The 12,928-nt window shown below is 41.6% G+C and overlaps 1 protein-coding gene across 2 annotated transcripts in view; it reads left to right on the top strand.

Annotated features, from left to right (window-relative positions):
- SETBP1 (SET binding protein 1) overlaps positions 1 to 12,355 on the top strand; it is a 359,213-nt gene extending 346,858 nt beyond the window's left edge. For both annotated transcript variants that reach the window (XM_029060111.1, XM_029060105.1), the window contains one exon: positions 7,481 to 12,355. In XM_029060111.1, the coding sequence (XP_028915944.1) occupies positions 7,481 to 8,019 (539 nt within the window). In that variant the 3' untranslated portion in view covers positions 8,020 to 12,355. The remainder of the gene's footprint in view (positions 1 to 7,480) is intronic.
- The last annotated feature ends 573 nt before the right edge of the window (positions 12,356 to 12,928 follow it).

The following is a 12,928-nucleotide window of genomic DNA, read 5'->3' as shown; positions in this document are numbered from 1 at the left end:
ACTTTGGGCAAGTTACTTCACTTCTCTGTGTCTCAGTTACCTCATCTGTAAAATGGGGACTAAGACTGTGAGCCCCACTGGGACAACCTGATCACCTTGTTATCCCCCCAGTGCTTAGAACAGTGCTTTACACACAGTAAGCGCTTAACAAATGCCATCATTACTATTATTATTATTATTATTGCCCTTTCCTCCCAATGACTGTGAGGACAAGGTCATGACAGAGGAAAGAGTGGAGTTAGTGTCACAAGAATTCTCGGGCATCTGTACCAATGGAAGGCTAATCCAGTCCGCCTGGGCTATGTAATCTTGGTGTCAGTGCAAATCAGGCCAGCTTTGGAACAGTTGCATTCTTTTTTTAAAGTTGTCTTGAACTGTTTGAAGATTTAGAACTTCTCCAGCTAAATTGGGGCTTGCCAATAGTGAGACTATGTTTCAGGACAGATAAGGAGAAATGAAAGACAATCACAACGACATCAGTATAGTAACCAGACATGTTCATTGTGCCTTCTGTATTTATAAAACCAAAATTTCTCAGGGGTTAAATTATAAGGCACATTTATTTTCCCCTTTTCTGGAAGCTCAAATCAGTGACAGCCGATCAGAAACAGAGGGAAGAAAAAGATCCTTAGCGTGGTGCATTGCAAATTGCATCTAGGAAAGAAAAGTAGCAGGCAGACTGACTTGGTGGACAGCAGTCAGAAATGAAGGGGAATTCTTTTTTAGCCAAGTCTTTAGGAAGCAACACAGATCTAGGAGGAAAAGTCCTGAAAGGTACTCAGTTCTGCAACTAGTAGCAACAGCCACATAAGTAGTTTTGTTCATGGTCATAGTGGAAGATACTGTCAATCACACCATGGTATTTTCACTCCATCAGTGGTGTTCATGGAGTGCTTACTGCAGGCAGAACACTATTGAGAGCTTGGATAACAACAATACAATAGACATGATCCCTGCCCTCAAAAAGCTGTCAGTCATCACCCCCACACATTCATTCCATTGTAATTATTGAGTGCTAACTTTGTGGCAAGCACTGTACTAAGCCCTTGGGAGAGTACAGTACAGCAACAAAGAGACACATACCCTACTCACAATTAGCTAGGACAACTGTAGGAATTCTCATGAAGGACTTTAAGGAGTGAAATAATCTACTGAGTTGCAGGCATAGCCAAACAACAGTGGAAGAAAGATCTTTCCAAATAAAGCCAAGAGAAAGTTGATCTAGAAAGGAGAGACATAGTTCAAGGAGGACCAATCAGTGATATTTATTAAGCAACTGCAGTGTGCAGAGCACTATACTCAGAACATGGGAAAGTACATTACACAGTACAATATGAGCCGGTAGACACAATCCCATTTTCATAGGCACTAGTTTCCTGAGAGTGAAGAACAGGTTGAAAATGTGAAAATAATTAAGGTCATGGGCACCAGTTCAGAATCAGGAAAGTGAGAAATGCTTTCACCAGTCAGAGCTTCACAGATTAGATACTGCAAAAGTAAATTGGGGAGTCAGGGGAGAAATTCTGAAATCTAGTCAGAGAGCACTGGAAGAGAGCATCAAATCTTTAAAGGAGGAGGAAGAAAAGATTATTTTACATTTCTCGAGAGAGTATTATTAAAAGAACATGAGACCTTCACTGCAGTGTTTTCAGAGTACCAGAAATTAAGGAAAATGCACAAGATAAATTGAGGGGAAGATAAAGAATGATACTAGGAGAATGTGTGTTGGCTGTGAAGGCTGACTCCAAGAGAAACAACAGAAGGGCTTAATCACATTACAGCTAACAAGAACTTCAGCAACTTCATTTCTCATTAAAAGGAAACTAAAGAGAAAATAGGTGAAGACATGGAAAAATTAGGAAAGGGCTCCAACCAGGTCATTGATTTGCATGGCAGTTTTGAATGTAGGCAAGTTCTATCTGAGAATTATGAGAAAAAAGAGCTAACGTATTTACTAAACCACGCGTAATTATTCTTGAAAATAACAAAGAGCAGGCAAGATACCAGAAGATTGGGGGTGGGGGGAATAAATGTGGAACCAATCTTCCAACAAGAGCCTAGAAATTACCATCCAGTAATGGAACAATTTTAGGGGAGAAAAATCTGTAAACATTTAGAGGACAGTGAAATCATAAGCAATAATGATACTGGATTTGTAAAGAACATAGCCTGCCAAACCAAATTGATACCCTTTTTTCCCTCCTAGAATTTTAAAATTACTGGCTGAAGCGAACATTTTGTACAGCGCCTTACCAAATTTCATGAAGATAATGGAGTAATTAGCAAATGCTAGTACTGGGGAGGCTGTTATCACTAGTGAAACTGGAGTAGTATTAAGAAGTGAACATTCAGAGGTTAGAATTGTGGTTAGATGCTAACCATATGAGGTTCAACTTTGAAAGAAAAATCATAAGGAGAAGAAAGTAAAATTCAGGTATTCAATGGTTGTACCAAGTCTTGAAAATAATGACAGTTCCAGAGATGATGACGCCTGAGGTCAACAAGTGATTTAGTCTTGCTTGAGCATCTTATAAAAGATAGAACATGAATTAGTAACCCATCAAGAAAACACATTCATCTGCAGCTCTGAGAGATTGAAGGAAGTCATGGAAAGGATTGTTCTTAAGTGAAGATTGCTAAACACCGGAGTGGGTGACCTAAAGAGGTTTTGGATCTTTAATAATAGAATAAATTCATATTGCTCAGGGCTGGCTTACATATGGTCCCATTTAGGGGCAGAGAAATGGACAAGCTAAGCTCACTAAGCTGCTTGCAGCCTGGCCTTCTTCAGATTTTACCTCCTACCTGGATCTTTCCCCAAAGTGCGTGTCTATGTCAAGTGAATCTAATCACCATGCTTCCTTCTCTTCTCTCCTACTGCCAACGCCTTGCTCAAACTCTTCCTCCTGCTGGGAACCCCCTCCTCCTTCACATCTGAAAGATCATTGCTCTCCCCATCTTCAAAGCCCTTAAAAAATCACAGCTTCTCCATTCTCCATAATAATAATGTTAATTCCTGTCTCTTTGGCCCCTAGACTGTAAACTTCTTGTAGGCAGGGAATGTGTCTGTTGTACTGTCCCAAGCCCTTAGTACAATGCTCTGCACACAGTAAGTGCTCAGTAGATATCATTGATTGATTGATTGATTGAGGCCTTTCCCAATTCATTTCTAATCTCCCCACTGCCATTTCAGCATTTCTGAGTGCCTAGGTACTGAGTGCCTAGGTACTCACAACCACCTCTAGCTCTTGTGTAAATTTTTTTAAACTCTTACTATTTCCTCCTATCTGTAATTTATTGTAGTGTCTGTCTTCCCTTCTAGATGGTAAACTAGAGGGCAGGGATCGTGTTTATTAGTGCTATCATACTCTCCCAAATACTTAGTAAAGTGCTCTGCACACAGTCAACACTCCATAGATAATATAACTAGATTAATACCAAACTTTCTGTAATAATTTCCCTCTCTCCAGGTATACCCGGACAATTAAACACATTAGAAAAAGATAGTAAGTGAAAACAAAAGTATTTCTCAGCTAGGTCAAACTGCTAGTCTAGGTTTTGGGAAGAGGCAGGGTTGGAATTTGACCCTCACATTTGTCTAGTAGGAAATCTATTAAGGAAACAGTATCATGGAGGGCTTAAGTGAGTCTCTGGGGAAAACATGGCCTAGAGGAAAGAGCACAGGCCAGAGAGTCAGTGGACCTGCGTTCTAATCCTGGCTCCACCAAGTATTTGCTGTGTGACCTTGGGTAAGTCACTTTGTTTCTCTGTGCCTCAGTTCCCTCATCTGCAAACTGGGGATTCAGTATGTGTTCTCCCTCCTACTTACACTAGGAGCCCCCTGTAAGACCTGATTATCTTTTATCTATCCCAGCACTTAGTACAGGGCCTGATATATAGTAACTGCCTAACACCTACCACAGTTATTCTTATCAAGTGAGGCCCTATTGCTCTCATAAAGTCTAAATTGACTGCTTCCCTTTGTCTTGGAAAGAGTCATAGAACGTCTAGGGGGGAAGTGGGGAGGGGTCATTGCCCCCAGAGAGACATTTGGGAACGGGGGAAATATACCTAGCCTACATCCCATTGTGAATAGAGAAAATCCCTTTTTGACCATGGCCCAGGGTTGGGAAGAACTTCCATTGGCTGCAAATGAGGTACACCTGGAAAGTGGTTCGTCTGGGCCCAGAATGAAGGAGAAACAAGCCCTGGAGGATGAGCACACTTTCCTCATTTGCCAGAAAGAGGTGGAAATAGAGACTGAATCTGTTCCAGGCTTGGGATATAACTGGATCTCTGCCACCAAAATCATTTCCGTATGATTTCCTGCCTTCCCTGAACACCTGAAATTTCACCTGATTATGCGAGAAGAAAAATGAAGATGCAGTCAGTCATACTGCTAAAAGGAAACACATTTTTGTCTTCCTGCGGGGCTCGGAAAGTGCTATGTTACTTCAGCTTATCCTTCTCAGTGGTTACCTCTGTAAGGGAAATAGGCTTGGTGAGTAGCCAAGTTAGGACAACCTTAAAATATTAATATTCACACAATGGAGTATTCACACAGGTATGATTATGGGCTTCGAGATTGTGTGTACAGTGGCGAGGAAAAGATCAGAGAGGAATGGGAGGATGTGTTCTGTTTTTTAGAGCTATTTCAATCAATCAGTCAGTGGTATTTAATAATAATAATAATAATGTTGGTATTTGTTAAGCGCTTACTATGTGCCGAGCACTGTTCTAAGCGCTGGGGTAGACATAGGGGAATCAGGTTGTCCCACGTGGGGCTCACAGTCTTAATCCCCATTTTACAGATGAGGGAACTGAGGCACAGAGAAGTTAAGTGACTTGCCCACAGTCACACAGCCAATAAGTGGCAGAGCTGGGATTCGAACTCATGAGCCCTGACTCCAAAGCCCATGCTCTTTCCACTGAGCCAAGCTGCTTCTCCATTTATATGCAGAGCATTGCCATAAGCACTTGGAAGATACAATACAACTGAGTTGGTAGACACCATCCCTCCCACAAGGAGCTTATAGTCTAGAGAGGGAGACAGACATTCAAATAAATTACAGGTAACAGAAATGGGAGAGCATAAAGATATGTATATAAGTGCTATGGGGCTGAAGATGGTGTGAATATCAAATGTTTATGGAATACAAATCCAAGTGTGTAGGTGATGCCGAAGGGAGGGCAAATATGGGAAATGAGGGCTTCACCAGGAAAGGCCTCTTAGAGGAGGTATGATTTGAGTAGGTCTTTGAAGGTGGAGGGGTGGTGGTCAGTCAGATATGAAGGGAGAGGGAGTTCCAGGCTAGAGGGAGGATATGGGCAAAGGTTTGGAGGTGAGAAAGACAAGACTAGGTGCAATGAATAGGTTGGTATTATTCACTGAAGCATGTTTATTAAGTGCTTACTGTGTGGAAAGCATTGTACTCAGCGCATGGGAGAGTATAATATAACAATAAACACATTCCCAGCCCACAATGAGCTTGTAGTCTAGAGGGGAAGAGAACATCAATACAAATAAATAAATTCCAGATATGCATGTTTAAGTGCTATGGGACTGAACTGTGCGGGCTGGGTTGCGGTAACTTAAGGTAAGAGGTGGAGAGATGATTGATTGCCTGAATTTCGAAGGTAGGGGGTTTCTGTTTGATGTAGAGCCAGATGTTTTTGGTGGGTTTTGAGGAGTGGGGAAATATGGATTGAATGTTTTCATATAAAAATTGTTTTAGATCTCCTTAAGAGGTTCCAATGTTTATTAAGCACTTACCTAGTTTTCAGTGCTGGAGTCATTACAAAATTGGGCCCAGTTTCTGCCTCACACCTTACTCACCACTGAAGTTGATATCATATCCCCATTTTACAGATGAGGAAACAGAGACAAAGAGAGGTTAAGCAGTTGACTCTCATGGTTTCTTTGTGATAACCTGGTAACCAGGTTGAGAGCCTGTCCATGATCCATCACAATTTGCTGAATTGCCACATGAGACCCTAGTTGGCAATTGGAAAATATGAGCTTTGCCCATTCTGGTTCATCACGTGATTGTACTACGATGAACGAGGTTGAAATTCACAGTTTCTAACACACAGTTTAGACTCAGGGGGCTTTAGTGTGGTTGAGGCAGACACGACCCCTAAATCATGTCAGTCATGATTTCTAGAAATAGGGCACTGGGCCCTAAGAACAGGTGTGGATTTAGCTTTTGGGATACAGAGACAGCACTTTCCAGACATGAGTGGAAATGAGTAGAGCAGAAGTGAATCAGAAAATATGGATATGTGTTTTACCAAAATAGAATAATGAAAGGAGAAAGTGATCTTGAAGATAGATGTTATGGGATTTTGCAGTCTGTTACTTTTGTATTTCACTGTTGTATTTGTGAATGGGTTAGGGTTCAGTGAAGTATTCTAGATTGGGCTCATTTTAGTTATTACTCACACAGACATTACTGAGTGAACCACATATGTAGTTATTATAGAAGAATTTCGGGTCCAGAGTTTTCCAGTAGTCTTTCTCACTAATCTCTAGGAGTCAGTTTTTTCCAAAAACAGATGTCTCTGAATTACGTTGGGTATCACTCTGTATATTTTCTATGGTTGTATTTGTTCCTCTCAAGTACTTTTCCAAGGGACATTCACCCAAGTCCTTTGATAAGAAAATGTAAATATGGAAAATCTGTGTGTTAACAAAAGAGGTAGAAGTCACATTGTAACCCTGAAATGCTTTTCCCCCAAGGTTTAATTTTCTAGGCAATTTAAAAGGGTCCCTTTGAGGTAGTTGCAGCCAATTTCACGTTATCAGGTGAGAATGAAGTATGGGGTGTACATCGTGGTCAGAAAATGATAGTGTCTGAGAAACAATGATAATAATGATAATAATTATAATCGTGATAGCAATAATAATGTTTGTTAAGCACTTACTATGTGCCAAGCACTGTACTAAACTCTGGGGCAAGCAGGAAATGTATCTGTCAACTCTGTTTTTCTGTAATCTCCCAAGTGCACACTAGTTAATACTTAGTAAATACCATTAATGATGATGAAGATACAAGATAGGTTGGACACATCTCTGTCCCACATGGGGAGTCACAGTCTAAGTAGGAGAGAATAGGATTTAATCCCCATTTTACAGATAAGGAAGGTGAGGCACAGAGAAATGAAGTGACTTGCTCAGGGTGTCACAGCAGTCAAGTGACAGAGCCAGGATTAGAATGCAGGTCCTTGGCCTCCTAGGCCTGTGCTTTTCAAGTTATGTATTATAAATTATTTCTTTATATCAATGTCTTTTTTCCCGCTCGTTGTGGGCAGGGAACGTGTCTGTTGACTCTATTGTATTGTCCTCTCCCAAGCGCTGAGGAAAGTGCTCTGTACCTAGCAGGCACTCAATAAATACCATTGATTAATTGCTTGATTGATTGATTTCCATTAGACCACCGTGCCAAAAGAGCTCAACCTTTCCTTTCTTCCTTCCTCACAGCTACCCCTCCACTGAAGAAGCGATTCAAACGCCGAGAAATCGAAGCAATCCAGTGTGAGGTGCGCAAGATGTGTGACTACACCAAGATCCTATCCACCAAGAAGAACCTGGACCATGTGAACAAAATCCTGAAAGCCAAACGGCTGCAGAGACAATCAAAGACAGGCAATAATTTCGTCAAGAAAAGGCGGGGCCGCCCCCGCAAGCAGCCTCTCCCATTTGACGAAGACTCCAGAGACCAAATGCCCGTCCTGGAAAAATGCATTGACCTCCCCAGCAAGAGAGGACAGAGACCCGCCCCGAACCCTTTGGTTTTGGAGCAGGCAGCCAGCCAGGACACCATCATGGCCACCATTGAGGCGGTCATCCATATGGCCAGGGAGACCCTGTCCCCTCCTCCTCCACCTCCCCCTCCCCCTCCCCCTCTTCCCCGGACACCGAGAGGTGGGAAGAGGAAACACAGACAGCAGCAGGAGGAGGAAGTGAAGGCAAAAAGACACCGGAAATCTCGAGGCAGTGAAACCGAAGCCCTTCCTTAGGGTTGGGCGGGATGAACTGAATGTCGGCACCAAGTGCCGGATCCTATCCGGACTGACAAATTGTGGCGTGCAAAAGGGAACGGGTGGCTGGGGGGTGGCGGGTGGAGGGAGCCAGGGGCCACTGGCAACAGGATCGCGCTTGCCCTTCTCTTCTTTGGTGTGTGGGCAGGCCTTATTGGTCTAGATGTTGGTGTTCCATCCTGGGTCCTTGGGGCAGCATGGGTGAGGAGCCTTTGAAAGGAGCAGACTGATCTGCTCCAGTTTCCGAAGAAATCAGTAGTTCTGAATCAAACAGTCAATCAATTAATTGTATTAATTGAGTGCTTACTGTATGCAGAGCACTGTACTAAGCGCCTGGGAGAGTGAAGTGCTTCTGAAGTGTTGTGTTTTACAAAAAAGACCACACACAACACACACCCAGAGAAAGCAGTTGTACGCTTAGTCACCCAACAGCACTTGTCTCCCAGGGTGCAGATTTGATTCTGATTTGGTTGCCAGCCAATTAAATTGCAGAGGGCCATACTGCATTAGAAACTATTGTAAGGAAAATCATCTTAACTCATCAACTCCCTTGGTTGCAGCCAGTTTAAATGATTTTGTTTTTCACTTTGTGTTAGTGTTTTGGTTTTAAAATGTTGCTAGGCTTTGGGGAAATGTAATCTCCACTGTTCTTCTTGGCTATATATTTTCTCAGCGGTAAATGTGTAATTTCAAGGATTAGCAGCAAAGGCAAGACTAGTAAACAGCCTTACACATACCACCAACTCATGCACACAGTCGGATTGTCTCCCTCTTATTTCTGACTGAACAAACTCTAACAACTCTCCTACTGTCCTGTACACTGCCTCCACCACACACACCTAAACTACCCTGCCCTTTCCCTTTCTCCTTCCCGGTTCACATGTCAACTCCTATCATCTACCGTTTCTGGTTTTCCAAGACGTCCACCCTTTTGGTCCATACCGTCTTGCACACTCACCCCACTCACTTTGGAAACATACCTTCACAAAGAACTTTCCTTCCTCTGTCCCCGACCCTCATGCTAAAAATGCTCTCCCTGAGAATAATGGTGTAGCGTGATGTTTGAAATAATATTTAGCTGATAGTGTTCAATAATGACAGCCTTCTAAGTCACTTGTAGTGCCCATAGATATGATGGCCAAGGTGTTGACCAAATTGTTTTCAGCTTAATACATATCAAAAGAGAACAGCCAGAAACTTCTTTCTTAAAGACCCGCCCAATAGTGCATCACGGACAAACTCACCAAATAATGAAAAGAAGACCAAAAGCAGAAGCATACAGTAATGCCTTGGTACATTTAAAAAGGAAACAGATGAAGTAGGTTGGTGAAAACATTTAAAAAGTCATGAAGAAGTATGTGATCTCTTGGCAGTTATTTCTGAACAAAAAGGAATAAGTGTTCTTATCCGAAAAAACAAAAATTGATGATCAAAGGGTATCACCACTGTAATTGTATCAAGCCACCTTGGACAAGTTATCCAGGCTGTGGTTGCCTTAATACACTAAAGTGATTTTTTTTGTACATAATGTAATTATAAAGCTATCAGTCTGCATGGATGCAAACTGTGTGTGACAAATTGTCTCTTTAAATGGTCAGTTTAAATTGTACATTTCCTCACTCAAGTTGTATGTTAGCCATCAATTTGAGCTTGGTCAAATAGCTAATCTCCAGTATCCATCTCCACTTCCCAATTAAAACTTTTTAGCAAGACTGAGACTGAAAATAAAGGTACTCCATTGCAGTAAGTGTTTTATACAAGTTGGATGTTGAAATTTTTAACAAGTATTTTACAATTTCTTCCCCTTCCCTACTCTCCCACCACTCCCAAGACACCAAACACCTAGCATGGCTAAGTTTAATAGCAGAGAAAGGGAATGAAAACCCCTAGTAGGGAAAAGAACAAGTAGTTAATCTCCAAAAGGCTTCATGCCGTTTGAAAATTCTAAGAGGCCATTGGTGGTGGGTACCAGTTTCCATGATTGTTTCTGAACAAAACCAGGGACCCCTAGTGAACATTGTTTTCTGAGTTTAGTTTTTGTGATGATGGAAGCGGGGTGGGATGTCTTTTTAAGGTTTAAGTCACCATTACATTTATGACTGATTTCAGCCTGGAAGTTTATTATAGCTTTCAATGATGTCTTTCTAAGTTCTTTTGGAATCTGCTGTAGGACCTGAACGTAGAGTTCCACCCAACTGATGCTGTCACCACGGAAAACATAACTTCGCAATGTGTGAGTGTGTCTCCGTATGTGTCTGTGTGTCCTTGAATCCTTACATCTTTTGGAAATGCAAGTTTAGGTGGTCACATCTCCCAATACTTTACAAATCTGATGCCCTGGATAACATTGCTGCCCTATGTTTCCATGGGCATTTTGCACGTCATGTGCAGAAAATGAATCCACTCAGTCTTGCTTTCCAGTGCCCAGTCCAGAATATAGCCAACCGATGCAGACAGCCCTGGAAAAGGAGGCTTATATTGCAGTTCCCCTTTACCTGCCCCTACCTGCTAAAATATACCCATTTTCAAATGAATTAAGCAGTGAAGCTGCTCGACAGCAGGTCAGTCCTTGAAATATCTTTAGGTGGGTGTATGGAGAACCAGATGTTTTGCTAGGAGGAGTGATGCATACACAGTGAGGACTGAGAAGAAGTTAGAGGCAACCCCTGATTTGAATGTATCTGACTGCTAAGCAGGTCTATCTTTCTGGTCAAAAACATTTAAAGGCAGTGGTTGTTTGCCGAGAGGGACATCACTGGCAGGCTTGACCCAGATCATCAGAGCTCCGAAATGGCTTCTCAAGTGAGATAGTTCACAGTTACTCTCGATTACGAGGTGGACTTTTTTAATATTGATCCACTATCCTTCGTCCCCATTCCAGGGTATCACCACCTCAGGGTGGAGAAGTGTTGCTATCTTAGGAAAGTCTGGAAGCCTGATGGTACGGAATGGGGCTCGAGAAAGATTAGCCGGCTAATGTGGATGAGAATCAGACGATGTTAGATGGCAGGATTTGTGTTCTGCCTGCTGTGGGGGTCTACTCATGATAAGCAAGATGTTGGCAGAATATAAGGTGATTTGCTACATGCAGATCATCAACGATTTAGTTTTAGGGCTTAAACTGAAAATCCCACTCCCAGAGCCTATTATCCAACAATATTCCCGGTAATGAGCTTTGTGATATTTTTCTCCAACTAGCAGGGAGCTATCTGAATTTGACTAAGTGTATTTTCAAGGACTTCTAAATGATGATAGTAACCTATTAGGGGAGGAGAAGGTGAAAACAGACCAGGCTCAGAAGCCATTTTGTACTTCATTGTAATATTTAACCATTACTAAATACTGTACAGGTATTATTCTAGCACTCCCCAGTTCGACAGCAATGGTCCAGAATCCACAGCAACTGTTTCCACCACTGCAGTGACTAGGGCCATTGTGGTAAAATGCCATTGTATTTTGGGTTTCACTTTATGGTTTCAAGAATGAGAATTTTCTCAGTCCCTTGTTTCTCAGACTTGATCGCTCTTCCGTTTCACCTCACCTGAAATCAAGGGCACAGCAGTTTGGGGACAAGTATTAGAAGCACATTTCAACTGAAGAAAGAAGATCTTAGATCTCCATGACCTGTCTGCCTGCCTAGTTGGTAACAAAACACTAAAAGAGAGTGGGGGGGCGGGAAAGGGAATAGATGTGAACAGAGCTGCCAATTAGTCAACATGGGGGAACAGGTCAGACCCTTGTTGGTTTCCTTCCTTTTCTTTTCTTTAAAAAAAAAAGCTATTTCTTAAATAATAAATGCACATGAAGTGTTAAATATGTATATATTTCAAAAAAAAGAACGGGGCACAAGATTGTTTTACAAGTCGTGCTGGCTAATTTTTAGTTTGTATTCATAAGTGGTTTTTAAAAGCCTTTTTTAAAGTGTAATTTGCATGTTCTACTTTGATTGTATGTAAACATATTTTAGAGCAAAAAATGTATTTGTATTTTATTGAATATAGAGGCAAGAAAAACTTGTACATTGTTTGAAATGTTCTTTTTGTAACAGTTTTTATTCATAAAGCATTTTTGTACATTTAAAATGGATATGGACTTGCTGTTATTTGAGGCTTAGATACATCTGGCATGCTTTAATGTCATGCTCCTTCATGATCTTAGATGTTGGTTTTTAAACATTTTTTCTAAAAGAAAGCTCAGTCTTTTCGCTACCAGATCAGGTTAGCACGGTATAGAGCACTTAACTAAAAAAAAAAAAAGTTAATCCTATTCATATGTTATTCATTGTGTGAAATTAAAGGAATTCAATTCAGTCTAACATGAGTTGTGAATTCTTTTGTCTTATTTTCCATCTGTTTCACATCACTAAGGAGTTTAATAGCTTTTGGGGGTCTCGCAGTCTTGCTCTCACCAGCCCCATTTATAATAATTGAGAAATTCAGACTCAAATTCTACCCTTCAGATAGGTTTTGGAAGTCCAAAGTGGCACCTAAGAGTGCAAAAATACATTCCCGGCCCTCCAGAGGCTGTGATTGGAGCAACAAGCTGGCGGGGGTTTCGGGAAAGATCTCTTTATAAAGAAGGGGCAAAGTCCTGATGAACTGTATAAGAATGGGGATGAGCTTTATTGAGCACTCTGGATGATCTTAAAGCATGAAGGTATAACTGGCCAAGGGTAATACCTCAGTCTTGTCTCTCTCCACTGGAGTTTGCATAGATATGATCCAACCCAGACAAATGTTTTAGATCTATTGGATCGTGGCCACCATTCAAGTAAACCTGCTCACAGCCAGGGTTAGCTGGCTTCCAATGGCAAGAGATATAAGTGATCAATTTGGGAGGCTCCTGGTTTCTCCTGGCTTTCCCAAGATAGCTACCTCATAGGACACTC

The sequence above is a fragment of the Ornithorhynchus anatinus genome, chromosome 3 (assembly GCF_004115215.2).
Source record: "Ornithorhynchus anatinus isolate Pmale09 chromosome 3, mOrnAna1.pri.v4, whole genome shotgun sequence".
NCBI classification, from domain to species: Eukaryota; Metazoa; Chordata; class Mammalia; order Monotremata; family Ornithorhynchidae; genus Ornithorhynchus; species Ornithorhynchus anatinus.
This window is presented reverse-complemented; position numbering and strand designations above follow the sequence as displayed.